The following is an 18,582-nucleotide window of genomic DNA, read 5'->3' as shown; positions in this document are numbered from 1 at the left end:
ATTCCAGTCAAAACTATCTGATTCCAAAATGAATTCTCTTCACCATCACACTGGAAGGAGAAGAAAAGGGGAAGAAAGGAAAGGCTTAGGGGAGAAAGAAAGAATGTTCTGAAGAAGTGGACAGTTGTGATTGTGTATCGTCTTGATTTTGTTTAAGTCACTTTGGGCAGTAGTCAAAGTATGCGACGAGAAAGGTAATAATGGTTTTCTTACTTTATAAACATTAGACCTTTAAAGCTGAAAGACTTTTGAGATTTGTCTTATAAAGAATAAAAATGACCTCAATAAAAAAGGGAAGGTTATGAGCCTAGTGCTTGTTGATAATCCATACTTGCTCTGTAGAAGGTAGGAAGAAGGCCAGTTAACACCTGCTCTCTCCTTCACCACACATTTTGGAAAAATCCAAGAAGGGAGAGGTCAGTTTTCCTGAGGAGGCTGGGAGAGGAGCACAGAGGGCCCGGCAGGAGGCGGTGCCCGTGCTGAGTGCCGCACCATGAGAAGGCTTCCCCCAGGCCAGCGGGAAGAGGAGTGGATTCCAGGCAGATGAGCATCTGGGCCTACAACATGGGAGCTGAAAACTGCACGTGCATTCATGGTACCGTGAACATGTGGTATTCCAGAGCAGGAGAGGATGGAGGAGGCAGGAAATGAGACTGGGAAGGAAGGCAGGAACTTGCAGGCAGGGCAGGGGCCTGGCCTGGCCTGCTTGGCTCTAAGTCCTGGCTTCACCACTCACTACCCGTGTGGACGAGCTCCTAAGCCCTTTGGGCTGCTCCTGTAGAATCGGATCTTCAGTAACAATAATACAGACCCCGCAGGACTTTTCAAGGGGTTATGTGAGATAATACGTGTGACAAAAAAGAAGCGTTGCACCAGACACGTCTGTGATACCTACAGGCTGCCATTAATTGATGACTCTTCCAAGGAATTTGTACCTTTTCCTTTGGGCAGTGGGGTCCCTGACATCTCTTAGGCAGGGTGCTCGGGTTTGATTTTAGAAAACCCAATCTGGTGGGAGATGGGGTGCGGGAGGGTGGCTGGAAGGTGCGGCCTAGAGGCGGAAAGGGGGATGGCCCAGAGGAGGCTGACCGTGGCCTGCGCGGGGCAGCATGGCAGGGATGGGGCGGGGCGGGGAGGACTGTGAGTGACTCTCAGGGACGGAGAAGCCACAGGGTTTGGGCAGAGCAGTGGCAGGGTGAGGTGAGGAAGAGAAGGGTCTAGGATGATTCCCACGTTTCCAGCTTAAGGGACTGGGGGATGATTGTGCTAGGAGGAGGGTAGACTTGGAGGAGTGAGCTCAGCCTGGGCCACACTGGACCAGAGGTGCTGGGAGCCGTCTCAATCGAGACCCATGGTGGGCGCTCCGCTGACTGAGTCAGGAGTCCAGGAAAGAGGTCAAGCTAGAGACAAAGACTTCCGAGTCATCAGCCTGTGTCACATCACAAGACGTCACAGCATGTGAGCCTGTCAGTGCTTTATCGTTTTTACCATACAGTTTCTATTTTTTTTTTTTTTTTTCTTTTGAGACAGAGTCTTACTCTGTCACCAGGCTGGAGTGCAGTGGTGTGATCTCGGCTCACTGCAACCTCTGCCTCCCAGGTTCAAGTGATTCTCCTGCCTCAGCCTCCCAAATAGCTGGGATTACAGGTGCCCACCACCACGCCCAGCTAATTTTTTGTGTTTTTAGTACAGACAGGGTTTCACCATGTTGGCCAGGATGGTCTCAGTCTCCTGACCTCGTGATCCACCCGCCTCAGCCTCTCAAAGTGCTGGTATTACAGACGTGAGCCACCGTGCCCCGCCTACAGTACATTTTAAACCTCCCAAGAAGTCAAACCCTGGAAAATGATGAAAACTAATGCACTTGACCTAAGCATTGCTGAAACTCTCGCTTGCCTGCATTTATGATAGACTTGTCTCCTTTCTGTAAAATTGCCAGGGCAAAGGAGAACACAGATTCAGGTGAGAGCTGGCAGAATGTGGAGTCGTCCCTACAGGGGCCCCGCCTCACCAGCGGCGTCATTCTGGAAGCTTTGGTCTCTGCACATCCCTGACACCCTGAGAGCATCATCTCTTATTCCACATTTGCTCTTCCAATGTCATCAGGGCCACCAAGGGCAGGGGAGGCCTTGGCAATCACGGAGACCTTCCTTAGCACCCAGACCACTCCAGACAGGAGAGGGCTCTTTGCAAAGCTCCCCCTTGGAAGGCAGCCGGCCTCTTAGCAGATGGTTCCCACCCCTTTCACTGAGGATGGCCATTCTCTCTGTGGTGTGTGCTCAGGTCCCAACAGGCTGCTGACTGATGGCCACAGTGTAGGGAATGGCCAGGACCAGGATGGGAACCCAGGCCCCATTACAGGGCAGCCCTGGCCAGAGCTCATTCCACCAGCTCAGTGGTTCTGAGCATTCAGCTCTAGGCTCATTGATAAGCAAACTGAAGTGATAAGAAAGAGACACTGAGAGCAAGAGATTAATTTATTTTAAGGATTTAAGCCTGTTTCATGCAGTTGTGGGGACCAGCAAATCAAACATTTGCAGGACAGGGCAGCAGGCTGGAGACCCAGGGAAGAGCTGATGTTGCAGCTCAAGTCTGAAGGCAGCCTGGAGACAGCAGTTCCTCTTCCTGTTTTCAATGAGGGCCGTCAACTGATTGAACGAGGTCCACGCATGGCATGGACTCTAGTCGGTTTGACCCAAAGTCTACCAATTGAAATGTTCGTGTCATCTCAAAAATACTTTCCCAGCAACATCAGGCTAGTATTTGGCCAAATATCTGGGTACTGTGGCCTAGCCAAGTAGCCAAGTTCACGTTCCTGAATGTTCACCGAACCTCCGCTCCTGTCTTCTGGGCTCCAGCCACCTGAGCTCCGGTTGGCTGTAGGAATTAGGAGGTAGCCCAGGACTGGCAAGTGCTGTCTTGGATATATGCCAGGCACCACCGAGCCCATCTTGAGCAGGTGGCTGGAAAAGCACAGACTCAGAGCCAGGAAGGTAGAAGAGACCACACACAAAACACAAAAGCATGAAAGGCGAGGGAGACTATGCTATGAGCTGTGAGCAGTGGATAGTGAGATAGGCTGTAAAAGGTGTGATTATGTAAATGCCATCTGCATTGTTCTTGTAGGTGTTAAAACCAGAAAACTGACCAGGTGTGGTGGCTCATGCCTGTAATCCCAGCACTTTGGGAGGCCAAGGCAGGCGCGGATCACTGGAGGTCGGGAGTTCGAGACCAGCCTGGCCAATATGGTGAAACCCTGTCTCTACTGAAAACACAAAAATGAGCCTGGCATGGTGGCACATGCCTATAATCCTAGCTACTCGAGAGGCTGAGGCAGGAGAATCACCTGAACCCAGAGGCAGAGGTTGCAGTGAGCCAAGATTGCACCACTGCCCTCCAGCCTGGGCGACAGAGCGAGACTCTTTATATCAAAAAAAACAAAAACAAAAACAAAAAACAAAAAAAAACAAGAAAACAGAAAAGCAAGGGAGACATTAATGAAGTATGTTCAGCCATAGCGTTGCCTAAGTGTGTGTATACAGATTTATAAAGCAATCCTGCTGTATCAGAAGCATTGATCACTAGGATCCCTTCCAGTGTTTAGACTCCATGCCTCCGGTTTTGTTGGCAAAGCGTGCTGAAGTTAGTGACAGTGAGTATCAGTGCTGTCCTGATGTTACTATTGCAAGTTTCCCAGCTTATCATGAGCAGGGATCACCGTTGTCACTGCAGCTTGTACTTGAGGAGGGCCACCGTGTGCTGTTGTGGCCTGAGGTGGCTGCACTGCTGCAGGAAGACAGTGTGACACAGAGCCTGGGGGCCACCTTCTGCCCAGCTGGACTCCCCACTGCTACACAGCCCAGGACTGTGGGAAATAAGCATGAAGCATTTCTGAAATAATTAGAAGCTCCTGTTTTCTTACATCTGGGCCCCTGTGAACCCACAGTTAGAGCATGGGACACAGAGTACAGGCAGCAGGCCGCAGTCCATGGTGTCTGAGACCGCACTGCAGACAGACAGGTGGACCCCGAGGCCCAGAGTCTCCCCGACCCCAGCACCAGCCTGTTTGCTTTGGAGCGTAGCTCTGCCCTGCAGCAGTGCTCAGCCTGAGGAATTCCAGACTCCCCACCGCTTTGGCCTTGTCGTTTCTGAGAAAGAGCTGGCCACTGCAAGCTTGGACTGGCATCCTTGTCTCAGGATGCAGCTTTTCAATAGGGTCCAGGAGGAATCACTCCCTTGGCCTCTCCAGGAGAAAAAGCTTAATCAAGATGTCTCCCATTCTCTCATCCTCCTTGTTACTCTTGTTTCAGATGTAGTTGCCCGTTCAAATACACTATTTCTGTTTCAGGAGTATGTGTCTGGGAAGGAAGGCAGTTGACAGTTGTTGGAAATGGAAACTGGTTCGCTGAAGATATTTCCTGCATGTCCTCTTGGCTGTGTGTTTGCAGCCCTGCTGGGAAAAGGTGGTGGGGGAGAGTTGTTTTGAGCTGGGAACATCAGCCTGGATTCTAAACTTAGGCCAGCCTGGCACCGATTTTATATCAACTCTGTCCACCCTGTTTGCAGTCCTGACGGGAAAGAAAGTCTGGCTGGGATGCTCTCTTGTCTGAATATGCCTGAGCTATGTTCCTTTCATCTCCTGAAGTAGTTGGAAGTGACGGTTGCCGTGTCTGGGCTGTTTTGTGTCCAGGGCAGTCAGTGTCGGGGGGGTGAGAGGTTTCCTCCCTTTACCAGTTACCTTCCAGCCTGTAAAATTGGTCCCTGACGCTGATCCCCTTAACTTCTGCAAGATTCATGAAATTCTTTCTTAGGTGTCAGATGCTACTAACCCAGAATTGAATAGTTTGATGCTTAGAGGGAAGGGAAGAGGGAAGGATCAAAGTCCAGGAAAGACTGGGAGCAGAGCACAGCGGCCCTGGGGGAAAGGCCAAGTGGCTGCCTGTAGGGAGAGGAGGAGGCTGTGATGGAGAAGGGTGTGCGTGAGGGAAGGAAGAGCTGGGAGACTGCCAGGTAATTCTCAGCCTGGAGATTGTGAGCCGAGAGAGAGGGGGAGGCTGTAAGACCCAAGAAAGAGACAGCAGAGGGAGGAAAGAGTGGGATGGAGGGTACTGTCAGGAGAGAACGCCAGGAGCAAACCTAAGTTCTTCCCTGCTCGTGGCAGGCTCAGGAATCAGCTAGAGTTAAATCAAAGCTAACCCGGGGCTGCCAGGGCTCAGGTGAATGCAGGGTGGATGCCGTCCTTGAAGTTCCGAGAATTTCTAGGAGATGCAGGGGTGGAGGATGCTCCAGGAGGGGTTGAGTGGAGCTGGGAATCCTGTCACCCAGTGTGGAGCAGATGTGGGGCATGGCCTCGCAGGTGTTGCCGAGCAGAATATGGCAGGGCTCAGCTCTGCTGAGATGAAGCTGAGAGCCCACGGGTGTGAGTGGTGCCCTGGGATCTGAGCCCCTGGGGAAGGCAGAGAGGAGGGACCTCGGGTCCGAGGAAGCTGGGAAGCCAGGCTAGGAAGGGGTCTGGTGATGAGACCAGTTGGGGAACAAGTGTGAGACTTTGGAGGCGGTGCATGGTGGCTCAAAAGCTTGTGTGGAGGCACAGGGGGTGAGGGGTAGGGAGAAGGATGGAAAACATTGTCACTGTGGATTCTGATGTTGCAGGAATTGGGGCCAAAGAAAGAAAAAGGGAGAGCCAGGGAGTGGTCAACCAGGAGGGTGCTGGCAGGTCTGGGGAGGGTGCAGAGTGTAGAAGCTGGGATAGGACTTTGTGGTGCGGGATAAGAATGGGTGGGTTTAGGGGATGGCCAGGTGATGACATCAGCAGCCTGGAAGGGCAGTGACCAGCCACCCTGTCCCCGACTAGGCCTTGGCTCTCCTGAGGCTAAGGTGAGAGTCCCCTTTATGGGACCCAGTGTCAGGGCCCAGAAGAAGCACTTCAGAGAAGCGCCTTTGCCTCTGTTTCAGGATCGCTGGTGACACGGCCCTCAACAAAAACATCCACGAGTCCGTCAGCGCCCAGATCCGGAAGAACTTCGCCAAGAGCAAATGGAGAGTAAGTGTGGAGTGTATGAAATTCCCCGTGGATTAACCCGCTCATGACACTGGCCCTGCAGTCCGAGCATTTCTGAAATCCCCAGAACCTCACCTGAGTAATTTTGCTAATTTTAAACACAAGTAGTAAAGACTTGGACTGTTACAGTGTAAGAGGGATGGAGTGTGCAATTAAACACTTCCCTGTGTGATCAAAAACAGCCGTAGTGCCAGCTCTTCCTCATCTGCTGTTTCTTAAGCAACATCATCCTTGTCTTCCCATCGCCCTTGTCTGTCTTCATCTTGCTAGAACTTTGAATAGTTGACTTTTATTAAAGCGATATGGAGGGAGAAAAAACAGGAAATCTGAGTTCAGCTCATCAATGTTTGCTGATAAAGGTTTGACAGATTTAAACCATAGAGGTCTTGTGATCATCTGTTGATTACCTAGCTTCCTAATCTCTTGATCACCTAACCTCCCCTCCGTGTTCCAATCAGCATGGGCAATTCAGAGCTAGCTATTTTGCCATTAGGGCCAATGGTGAAAGATGGGAGGGAAACAAAACGAATTTTGCTGGCCTGCTTTATTCATAGGAAATGCTATTATTAGCTTGGCGCAAAAGTAATGGCGGTTTCTTCCATTAAAATTGCCATTACTTTTACTCCAACCTAAATCAGACAAAAGTATCAATACTAGGAAAATAAAAACCATTTTCAAATCTCACATTTTTAAGGTATTATAATATGCCTTTTATTCTAAAGGTCACATCTCTTAAATTACAGAGAGAATTGGTTTACATTTGTTCTATGTATTTATGATGTCAGAAGAAAACTATGTTAAGTCTCTAAAATATGTAGTTGGGGGAAGGGTTTCATAAATCAGTGTACTTTTGGAAGAAGGGACGACACAAGCTCGCTTTCTTGAGTAGCATGAGCATGATGTAAGGAGTTTGAAATGCTTAGGCTAACGTGATAAACAAGAGAACACAGTTGGAGGCTTCTCTGATGAGCTGAAATACTTGTCTGCCTTTTTCCTTTCTGAAATTTCAGCAAGCGTTTAACGCCACGGCCGTCGTGAGACATATGAGAAAACTACACCTCGGCAGCAGCCTGGACAGTTCCAATGCAAGTGTTTCGAGCAGCCTCAGTTTGGCCAGCCAAAAAGACTGTGCGTATGTAGCAAAACCAGAATCCCTCAGCTGACACTGAAGACGAGCCTGGGGTGGAGAGGAGGCAGCCGGCATCTGCCGAGCACCTCCTGTTTGCCAGGCGCTTTCTATACTTAATCCCATGTCGTGCGATCCTAGGACTTTTTTTTTTTTTTTTTTTTTTTTGAGAGCGGAGTCTCGCTGTGTCGCCCAGGCTGGAGTGCAGTGGCGCGATCTTGGCTCACTGCAAGCTCCGCCTCCCGGGTTCCCGCCATTCTGCTGCCTCAGCCTCCCGAGTAGCTGGGACTACAGGCGCCCGCCACCGCGCCCGGCTAGTTTTTTTTTGTATTTTTTTAGTAGAGACGGGGTTTCACCGTGTTAGCCAGGAGGGTCTCGATCTCCTGACCTCGTGATCCACCCGCCTCGGCCTCCCAAAGTGCTGGGATTACAGGCTTGAGCCACCGCGCCCGGCCGAGGACTTTTTTTTAACATGGAATCATTGGGCCGGGTGAGGTGGCTCACGCCTGTAATCCCAACACTTTGGGAGGCCGAGGCAGGAGGCCCATTTGAGTTCAGGAGTTTAAGACCAGCCTGACCAACATGGTGAAACCCCATCTCTACTCAAATACAAAAATTAGCCAGGACATGGTGGCGGGCGCCTGTAATCTCAGTTACTCGGGAGGCTGAGGCAGGAGAATCGCTTGAACCCAGGAAGGGGAGGTTGCAGTGAGCCGAGATCGCACCATGGCACTCCAGCCTGGGTGACAGAGTGAGACTCCCTCTCCAAAAATAAATAAATAGATCATTGAACACTTGTGGAACCCTAGGTATTGCATTTCCATTTACAGTTGAGGAATCCAGGGCTCAAGTCCTCGCAGCCTTGTCTGTCTGGATAAAGGCCTGGACTCCTTCCCGTCTCCGTCCTTCCCTCTGATTTACCTCTCATCATGCAGTCACTCTTGCAGATTGAGGAAAGGACAGCAGAGCCTCAGGACAGCCTCCTATCCCTGACTTCCATAATGTATGGAATATTTTGGATGCAGACAATGATAATTTGAGCTCGTTTGCTTGAAGGGCATCGACTTTGCAATAAAAGTAATAGTATTTCATTGTCCTTCATTTTTGCATGCACTATTCCATCATCGAAGGCACACTTACACTCTCCTTCTTTCTCTCCCCAACTCCTCCTCTCTCTGTGGAAATAACCTCCTGTTTGGCCCTTCCCGTGGGTCCTCTCCACGCCAGAGCAGTGGCCCTGATCTCCCTAACCATGGAGCAGCCCTGTCTCACCCTGGGCGTGATCACGCTCCTTCCCCTTTGGCTCAGAAAAGGATTCCCTTCCTCTCTAAGGAATCTCCCATCTCTTTTGGGACCATCCAGCCCTTAAATTTTCCCAAGAAATCTCTGTGAGCGCCCCCTGACATACCGTAGATCCACGCTCCCCTGTCACTCGGAATCTTTTCCACCCTCTGGTCAAAGGGAACCCCACGATGGATCCTTTCTCTGCAGATTCATACAGTGGCATTGGCAGCGAAGCCCATCGGGTGCATGCCTTGTATGGCTGTCCCCATGTCTGAGCACACAGACTCCCTGGGGGCCTGCACCAAGAAGCTCAGTGGCAGCTGAGGCCCCTCATGTCAAGGCTTTTGATGCCTGCACGTCCTCTGGGGGAGGGCTTCAGGGCAGCCTCTGAGGAACACCACTAGGCCAGGGACTGCTGAGCTCGCACAGAAATAGGTGAACATCCCTATTCTTGCTCTTCTTTCTTTTCTTTTTACTTTCCTTTCTTTTGTTTTCCTTCTTTCTTTCCCTCCTTCCTCTCTCTTCTCTTCTTTTTCCTTCTTTCCTTCCTTCTTTTCTTTCTTCCTCTTCCTTCTCTCCCTCCTTCCCTCCCCTCTTCCTTCCTTCCTTCCCTTCCTTCCCTCCCTCCCTTCCCTTTCCTCTTTCTTTTCTTTTCTTTCTTTTCTTTTCTTTTCTTTTCTTTCTTCTTTCTTTCTTTTCTTTCTCTCTCTCTCTCTCTTTCTTTCTTCTCTTCCTCTCTTTCTTTCTCTTTCTGTCTTTCCCTCCCTCCCTCCCTTCCTTCCTTCCTTTCTTTCTTTCTTCTCCTCTCCTCTTCTCCCCTGCCCTGCCCTGCCCTGCCTTCCCCTCCCTCCCCTCCTCTCTCCTCCTCTCCCCCTCCCCTCTCCTCTCTCCTTTCTCCTCTCTCCTCTCTCCTTTTCTCTCTTTCGCTCACTCTTTGTCACCCAGACTGGAGTTAGTGGCACAATCATGGCTCACTGCAACCTCAACCTCCTGAGTTCAAGTGATCCTCCTGCCTCAGCCTCCCGAGTAGCTGAGACCACAGGCATGTACCACTGTGCCCGGCTAAATTTTGTATTTTTTGTAGACCCAGGGTTGCCCCAGCTGGTCTGGAACTCCTGAGACTCAAGCGATCTGCCTACCTTGGCCTCCCAAAGTGTTGAGATTACAGACGTGAGCCACCATACCCTTATTTCAAAGTGCTCTGCGTCACAAAATGCTTTCTAGCCAAGAGTACACACAACACACCAATCAAGGGTAGGAAGGTAGTATCATTATTTATTCCTTCTTAAAATACGTACTTTACAGAACTATTGTAAGAAGTGAACAATTCGTATGATGACAGTATATAGTCAACACTAGCCTGGCACCTGCTACATATTAAGTTCTCAGTATATGGAACCTGTTGTACCACAGTGTTGAAACCATGTCATTTTCAAATACAAAGCAGTTAAAATTATACCAAGAAAAGGAGAGGAGAGGTCTAAGAATAAAGCATTTTGAACACATCACAAAGGCTTTCCCACAGGTAGGTAAAAATAAAGAGTCACGTGGGTAAAAATTTGGTTCCCCGCAAGTTGGGTGTGGTGGCTGACACCTGGAATCCAAGTACTTTGGGAGGTCGAGGTGGGTGGATCACCTGAGGTCAGAAGTTCGAGATCAACCTGGCCAACATGGTGAAACCCCATCTCTACTAAAAGTACCAAAATTAGCCCAGCGTGCTAGTGAGCCCCTGTAATCCCAGCTACTTGGGAGGCTGAAGCAGGAGAATCACTTGAACCTAGGAGGCAGAGTTTGCAGTGACCCGAGATCATGCCACTGCACTCTAGCCTGGGCAACAAGAGTGAAACTCCATCTCAAGAAAAAAAAAATGAGTCCCCCCACCTACACCCAGCCCCTGTCATGCCTGGCCGTGGGAAGCGGGGTGAGAATTGACCTCTGAAACTCTGAAGCCCGCTTCTGCTGTTCCCTGCAGGTCTGGCACCTTCCACGCTCTGTAGTTTCATTTCTTCTTCATCGGGGGTCTCAGGAGTTGGAGCCGAGCGGAGACCCAGGCCCACCACTGTGACGGCAGTGCACTCTGGAAGCAAGTGACTGGCCCTGGAGGTGGGGCCCAGGGGCGGGGCCGGGGATGGGGAGCCCCAGGGTCGCCAGTGCCGCGAGCCACTCCAGCAAGACCCCACCTTGCATGGTGCACCTTCCTGCATAGGACTGGAAGACCGAAGTTTTTTTATGGCCATATTTTCTACTGCAATTCTGAAGTGTTCATTTCTCACAAACTGTACTGACTCGAGGGGCGCTGATTTCATAGGATCTGGTGCTGTATATACGAATCTTGCAAAGCTCTAACTGAACGGACCTTCTTATTCCTCTCCCCCAACGCCATCGTTTCCACTCTTCTCAGTGTAGGTAACCGTCTATGGTGTGTTTTTTCGTTAATGACAAAAAAAAAAGGTTTCAACTGGATTATTTAAATATTGGTAAATATTGTGCATTACGGTTTGTTTTTCCTTTTAAGAAATATGTCCTTTGACTGTATCTCTCAGTTACATGACCTGTATCTTTTCCTCTTTAATAGTAGTTTTATGTTAACCTTTACGAGATTTGTTTTTCCTCCAAGGAGAATTTAAAGGTATTTTTAAAAATTCTAATAAGAGGATCGGCCGGGCGCAATGGCTCATGCCTGTAATCCCAGCACTTTGGGAGGCCAGGTCGGGCGGATTATGAGGTCAGGAGATCAAGGCCATCCTGGCCAACATGGTAAAACCCCATGTCTACTAAAAATACAAAACATTAGCCAGGCATGGTGGCACACGCCTGTAGTCCCAGCTACTCGGGAGGCTGAGGCAGGAGAATTGCTTGAACCCAGGAGGCGGAGCTTGCAGTGAGCCGAGATCGCACCACTGCACTCCAGCCTGGGCGACAGAGCAAGACTCTGTCTCAAAAGACAAAAAATGTAATAAGAGGATCAAGAATCTCTCCGAGGCTAAGAGTGCACTTCACCTATACTCCTTCTCTTTCTCTCCCCTTCCCCGGGAGGAGGGGCCCCTCAGTTCCACAAGACTCTCTTCTCTGCAGGGGGCTTTGGTGGATCGTCTGCACTGAGCCTTTGCTGGCAACCCATCCAGCAGAACCCACACCTACCAGAGACCCCAGAGGCCTCTTGCCATCAGCAGTCAGAAATAAAGAAACCTGCTCCCCTGAGACACAGGGCTCAGCTTCACAGGGCAAACTTGCTGTAAGTGAGATGCCCACACTGCAGAGATGCAGAAGCCTCCCTTCCAAAAGGAACCAGCTGCCATGCTGTTGAAAATGGGCCCACACAAAACCCTCATTTCTCACGAGAGGTAGCAGATGAAAGCTCAGCTATGCAGTTTTAAAATTCATCTCTTTCTCTGTGGTTTTTTAAAAAATGCATTTCTAATCTTACACTTCACATGGCCTCCAACACAAAGTTCTTTCTCCACATTTTTACCCTCTTCTCACATGAATGTTTTCCAAGGGAAGGAAGGGAGGGAAGCAGCCTTGGGAAAGGATCCATTTCTGGTGGTAAGGAGAAGAGGCCCTGCCAGGCTAATAGGACTCCGGCCACCACAGAGATGGCCAGAGACCACCTCCGCCAGGCCCAGCCAGTGCTTGCAGCCCTCCCACTGATGAGGGGAGTCTAGAATCAAAGGCACATGGTGGTAGGGTCACCAAATGCCCCATTTGCCCGAGACTGAAGGATTTCTCAGGCTGTGGACATTTAATGCCAAAACCAGGAGTATCCAGGGCAAACCAGGCTGTGTTGCTCACCCTTGTGGAGCCAGGCAGTGTGTGGCCCAGGGAAAGCTGCATTTCATGGAGGCTTCCAGGAGGCTGCCCTGTAGAGCCAGGCAGGTGGCTTCAAGTGCCGGTCCTGCAAGTGTCTCTGCTTCAGCTCTCAGGCCCATCCAATGCCTCGAGTCCACCAGGGTGTCCCAGCAGGTCTGCCTCATCACGACCCAGCGACACTGCTGGCTGTGTCCTCAAGCCCTCCTCCTGTGGCTGGCCAGTCATGGGAAGTCCTGTTGGTTGAGTCATCTTTGTCACTTCTACACCTTTGACTGTGTACAGGCTGAATGTTGAGTGATACCCCCCTCCACCCTCCCAGTAAACACACACACACACACACACACATACACACACACACACGCACACAATGTTACTAGGCGCAGCAGCTCCATCCTGCTCCCTGAGAACAGCAGTGCAGGCACAGAGAAGAGCAGTTGGGAAGACAGGCAGCTGGTCTACCCTGTCCCCGCACACTTCACAGGCGCCCCACTGCTTGGCAGGAGTTCTGCATGGCATCTGCCACACATGCTCACAGGGTGAAAAACCAAGCTGTCACTCTGCAAAACCTAAAAACCCTGGAAAGGTCTATAAGATGACATTAGACCCAGTTACGCAGGTGTCACCTGAGTTGGCCATGCAGTGAATGAATATCATAAGCAGTATTGGAGAGCTAGGCGGTTGCTTACTAACAAGTGTCTTGGAAACGTTCGAGTTCATACAGTGCATGACGAAGTAATAGAAGGCTGCAGGCGCTGAAAATGCACCTGAATCTGGTACCTAGGATGAGTGCATGAATAGTGATGAATCGCCCTTTGTGCTGTGTGCTTTGTACAACTATTTGCTTTCAGAAAGCAGCATTTGAAGCTGAGTTCCATTACTGGTGATTGAAGTATTTTCAGGAGCAGGTATATGTGGTGCGTGTTCTATGCACTTAGTTTTAAAGTATCCCTCACCCGAAAAGTGCAGAACCTCTGAAAGGTGAGCCGTGGTGCAGGTGTCCCGCTCGCTGTCCGGGTCAGTTCTTGGCGGTGCTTGGCCTGTCACACGCCAGGTCTCAACAACATCATGCGAGGAGGCAGTGACTGGTGTCAGCCCAATAGTCGACTGTCGAGCATGATGTCAGGAAACCCGGACTGTCCCGAGGCCACCAGGCGTGAGTTAATTTCCTATTGTTTTAGAAAGAGAAGAGCTCTTGTGCTTTTGAGAGAGCCTCATGGTAAAAAGACAGACGTTGTCTTTGCCCTGCACTTGGTGTGATTTATTGTAAAACAAGAAGGAAACCTAGAATGTGCCTTTCGTGAAGGTCTGACAAATGGGGTCGCAGAGTCCTAAGACCCGCGCCGAGGTCAGATTCCACCCACAGCAGCTGAGCATTTCTACGTGCACCCAGGGTGCTGGGCTGAGGCTAAGGGTGGACACATGGACCCCACCACAGGCTTCCTTACTAAGCCCAAGTCCCCCAATGTGGTCACTATCCCTTCTCAGAGCACATGGATTCTCTTTTCTTTACTTGAAATATTCAGTGTTGTAGTGGCCTGTAGTGGCCTTCCCCTCAGCTGCCTGTCTGGGCTCCCTGGCTTCCCGGATCTTCATCTCATACATGAGGCAATAGGAATTTCATTCATTGAGACAAATAGTGAGCAGGCACCAACAGGCCGGCAGGTTGGCTCTCTTCACAGAGGTGGCCTTGGCGTCTGCAGTCTGGGCAGCTCTCTGCCTCCCTACGGCTCTGCTTCCCAGCGGGCACACAGGTCCAGAGCCTCAGAATGAAGTGGTGCAAAGGCACAGGGCACACCCAGGGGAAGTGCAACGACCACCAAAAGCCCTTGAGGAGAGACGAGGTTGCTGTGTTAGAGAAACGGCAACCCCCAGGACCATGCATGGTGCTGGCAGTGCGCGGTGGCTGATTTTCACCAGGACCGTGCATGGCGCTGGCAGTGCGCAGTGGCTGATTTTCACCAGTTCCTCCTGCCCCTGCCTCGTCGGATACTAGAAAACATCATTCTCCCACTTCAGGTCTCCTTTTGAAAGAATAGAACTATGGCAAAGCATGCCATATAAAATCAAAAAAAGGAAGAGTGGCTTTGTGTTCTTGACCGTGGCCACAATTCTGGTCACTTCTAGCGTCTGACCTTGAGAATGGGGTAGGGCGTCTGAGCCACCGCTGGCCTTTGAGAGGGTCTCACTCTCCAGCTAGCTCTTTGTGTAGTGTCCAGGGCCCCGGCAGTCAGGATAGAGCAAAAGAAGATGGGCAGGGCGCAGTGGCTCACGCCTGTAATTCCAGCACTTAGGGAGACTGAGGCAGGCAGATCACAAGGTCAAGAGATCAAGACCATTCTGGCTAACATGGTGAAACCCCGTCTCTACTAAAAATACAAAAAATAGCTGGACGTGGTGGCGTGTGCCTGTCATCCCAGCTACTCGGGAGGCCGAGGCAGGAGAATCGCTTGAACCTGGGAGGTGGAGGTTGCAGTGAGCCGAGATCACGCCACTGCACTCCAGCCTGGGCGACAGAGCAAAACTCCATCTCAGAAAAAGATGGCCATGCTGGTCAAGGCTGTGCTCATAGGAAACATCTATAGTTGGATGAAAGGAATCTGGCCTAGGGAGCCCTGGACTCGGTTTACCTACCTCCTGTTCATCCCAGTCATCTGTCTACCCTAGTGTCCAGCACGCCCCAGATGAATTGTAGGTGGGAGGGACACAAGCCAAGAACACCAGGCACACGGGGTGGAGGGAATGGAGGGAGCCCAGGGGATCCCCTTTGGAAGGCAGCCTGATCCTCTCCCCTATGGAATGACAGCTTAACCCGATTAACCCACTGGGGCTTGCTGTTTTGTGAGCATTTTTAAACAGAAAGATGATATCCCAGTGCAGGGAGACTTTAGCTTGGAAAGCATCATGGCCCGTGGCCCCTCCCTCTGCCCCAGAGCCTTGGCCGGCCAGAAATGAGTCTTCGCATTGGGGAGGCCACAGTGGAACCATTGCTCTAGGGCTGAAGGTAGAAGTAGGGCCACTGCCTCAGCTTCAGCCAGAGCACTCGCTGCTTTGCAGAATTTCACACGCGCATGACTGGGATTCCTTTGTATATGAGAAAGGAAGGCAAGCGCCGGCAAAGGGAAGCTCCTCCCGTTTTTCATAAACAGAAATAAGACGTCCTGTTTCCCAGGTTTGCACAATCACTTCTGGCAAATGAATTCCGGCACTTGAATTCAGCCAGTGCACGAAACCTTTGCATGTTCCTCTGAAACTGTACTTCTTCCCCATCCTGTCTACCCACACTCTGCGAACTTTGCCTTTTCCTTAAACACATTCCAGACCAAACACTGTTCAGTTTGTTTCAAAAAAAAAAGATGTATATACTGTATGTGATCCACCACCCTTTTGAGGGGCACCTGGTCCTAGGTTGGGGCTGCAGGTGTGCCTGACATTTGCAAAAGGTATTCCAGTCTTTCTATGTTCAGAATTGAAAATGTGGAGATAGAAAAGCTCAAACAGACTCCTAAAAGGAGGGTTTCTTTCCTGAAGACTCCAAGAAAATGAGTGTGCAGATGAGTTAGCTTGACAGCCTCAACTGCGGGGAGCAGGCAGGCGGTCTGAGGAAGAGAAGGACCCACACCCCACTCCCGGGCACCTGCTTGGTGGTCCCAGGGCATCACGGTCTGCAGCCTGGGCCCCCAGCCCCACTGTGAAGTCAGTCCTGCATGCTGGCCGAGGCCCGGCCACCTCCCGATGCCTCCAGAGTCAGTGGGAAGGAGTCAGCCCTTCCCGGACTTCCCCGCCACCTCCAGCAGGAGCAGCTCAGTTTGTGGCTCTGGGAGCTCCGCTTTTGCAAACCCAAAAAGGCTGTGCATTTGGAAGCCAAACGCTCAGCATGCGGCTGCCGAGTCTGGTTTTGTGGACAAAGCAAACTGTGGAATGGCTTCTCGGTGTCTGTATAAAGGGACAAACGATTGCATTCACCCTTTGTACTAACACCGCTTCTGCATTCGCCATATCCGTTTTTTAACCTTTTTGTCTCCGGGGAACTTCTCATACGATTATTATGTCTTCTGATGATTTGCCATGTTATTTTACTTAACGGTGATTTTATTTTCTTATGGACAGGAAAAAAGAACATGAGGAGGAGTTGGTTTTAGTCTTAGAGATAAGTCTTCAGCAGGGGCTCAGAAACCCCAAACTCTAGTTAAATTGCTTCTCGGAGGAAAATCTTAGTCTAGACAGACTGAGCTTCCCAGGCTCTCCTGGAAGCCCTGCACTTTGGGGCACAGGGGCACTGGGACGTGGTTGGCAGCCAGGCTGCGAGAGAGCTAAAAAATAACACGAACATCAGCGCGGATGTTTATCTCTCGGCCCTGACGCCTGCCACTCTCCTTCCCGGGGCACTTGGCCCTATCAGAGGGACATGAAATGCTGTCCAGATGGTGGGAGAAATGCAGTGACACTGCAGCAGAGTCTTTGCTTTGGGAGATGGGGTGCCATGTTTCAGAGAACATTTATCTTAGTCCCACGTTCAGGTGAGAAGACCTCAAAGGTACTCTCTGTCCAGAATAAACATTGGAACAGTTTCTCAATTGGCTTTCGTCACTACACATAATGTAATCTCCCTTCTTTCAGCTCCCCCAACAGTGAGCATGCTTCCCAAAAAATTACAACGTCAAAACCAGGAATGTCCCCGCATCTACTATTACCAGGCTTGCAATTGGTTCAATTTTCCCATAAAAACATGTTCGTTCAAAAGAAGGGAAACTGTGAATTGATTCCATGCATGTAATAAACTCTGCAAGAAGTTTAACCCCCGTAGGTTTGCGGCACTGCAAAATTGTTCATGGGTCTATGTAGCAAATGATTCTCTGCCTTGACAATCATGTATACATATCAAGATTTCTATCATAATGATAATGAGATTGATGACTTCTTGTTTTCCTCCAATAAAGACAATTAATCACCTTCAGATGTTCATTTTGTCTGTCACGAGAAGGGTGTGGAGCTTCAATGTCTCTTATCTTTCCTCTGCTTCCTGAAGTTTGGATTTGAAGGAAGGAGTTTGAATGGAGACCCCCAAAACTCATGGAGTCCCCCTTAAATATTTCAGGTCACCTCCCCCGTGAGCAGGGAGTGGCAGGGATGGGTGAAGGGGCGGCACATCGTGCCTTTGGGGTTGGGGACAGGTGCCCAGGTTCCATGATCACTGGACAGGAAAGCTTCCCCTTTTCCCTGCTGCTACAGAAGGGGGCTGGAGATGAGCCTGGGAACTCAAATCGCAGGAACTCGATACTCCTAAGTCATGTGGAGGAGAAGCCAATGCTGATTCCCAGGAAGCGCCTCTGAGTCATGGGTGGCTTGGCAGCCTCAGGCTTCAGCAATACACACCCACTTTCTTCCATTTCCTCGTAAGCCGGTATGCTCAGTGCCCAGAGGAAGATTTTTTTCCCAGGCAGAAGGCTGGCTGCCGTGTTTTGTGGGGGTTTGGGGAAGATGCAGGAGGAGGAACTACAGTTCATAACTCATCACATGTATTGTGGGGCTCGGATCTGATGACCAGACAATTCTTCCAATCCAAATAGGGATTGTGTAGGGAGAAAAAACATGAATTGGACACGTATTATAGAAATGTAAAATTAAAACTGTCCCACACAGCCAGCATCAGATGAAAACAGCATGGGTGGGCCTTATTGAAAAAAGACTATGAGGCCAAAAGAAACACAGTGCCCACTGTCTGAGGTCTAGTTCTTTTGTGGTTGATTCTTGTTTCTGTAGCCCAGACCCTAATGGTGAGTCCTATCAATACAAAGCTATCATTCAGTGGGTGAATACGCGATGTCGTTATTGCAGGTTTTATGGAACATAACGATGGCAAAAAGGAGGTACAAATCGTGTGCACCCAAATCCCCCTGACCCTCTCTGCCCCCAAGGAGGGTGACTATGCCATCAAAGTAGGCTGGGCGGGGTGGCTCACGCCTGTAATCCCAGCACTTTGAGAGGCCGAGGAGGGTGGATCACAAGGTCAGGAGTTTGAGACGAACCTAGCCAACATGATGAAACCCCATCTGTACTAAAAATACAAAAATTAGCAGGGCATGGTGGTGGGTGCCCATAATCCCAGCTACTCGGGATGCTGAGGCAGGAGAATTGCTTGAATCCAGGAAGTGAAGATAGCAGTGAGCTGAGATTGCACCACTGCACTCCAGCCTGAGTGACAGAGTAAGACTCTCAAAAAAAAAAAAAAAAAATCAGTTTCATAGAGAAAGATTCTGATGATGGAATTCTGAAAGTTCATCTGCGTGTTGAGTAATTTGGC

General features: G+C 50.2%; 1 protein-coding gene across 7 annotated transcripts in view; it reads left to right on the top strand.

The window, feature by feature from the left end:
- The window catches only part of CAMK1D (calcium/calmodulin dependent protein kinase ID), a 449,243-nt gene extending 432,008 nt beyond the window's left edge, over window positions 1-17,235 (top strand). For 6 of the 7 annotated variants that reach the window (XM_033209181.1, XM_033209180.1, XM_033209185.1 and 3 more), the window contains 3 exons: window positions 5,956-6,043; window positions 7,072-7,189; window positions 10,444-17,235. In XM_033209181.1, coding sequence (XP_033065072.1) covers window positions 5,956-6,043; window positions 7,072-7,189; window positions 10,444-10,562 — 325 coding nt within the window. In that variant the 3' untranslated portion in view covers window positions 10,563-17,235. Of the gene's footprint in view, window positions 1-5,955; window positions 6,044-7,071; window positions 7,194-10,443 lie in introns of all 7 variants that reach the window. The other variant, XM_033209182.1, reaches the window with a different exon arrangement.
- Window positions 17,236-18,582: the final 1,347 nt, after the last annotated feature.

The sequence above is a fragment of the Trachypithecus francoisi genome, unplaced genomic scaffold (genome assembly GCF_009764315.1).
Source record: "Trachypithecus francoisi isolate TF-2019V2 unplaced genomic scaffold, Tfra_2.0 Lachesis_group9, whole genome shotgun sequence".
NCBI lineage: Eukaryota > Metazoa > Chordata > Mammalia > Primates > Cercopithecidae > Trachypithecus > Trachypithecus francoisi.
This window is presented reverse-complemented; position numbering and strand designations above follow the sequence as displayed.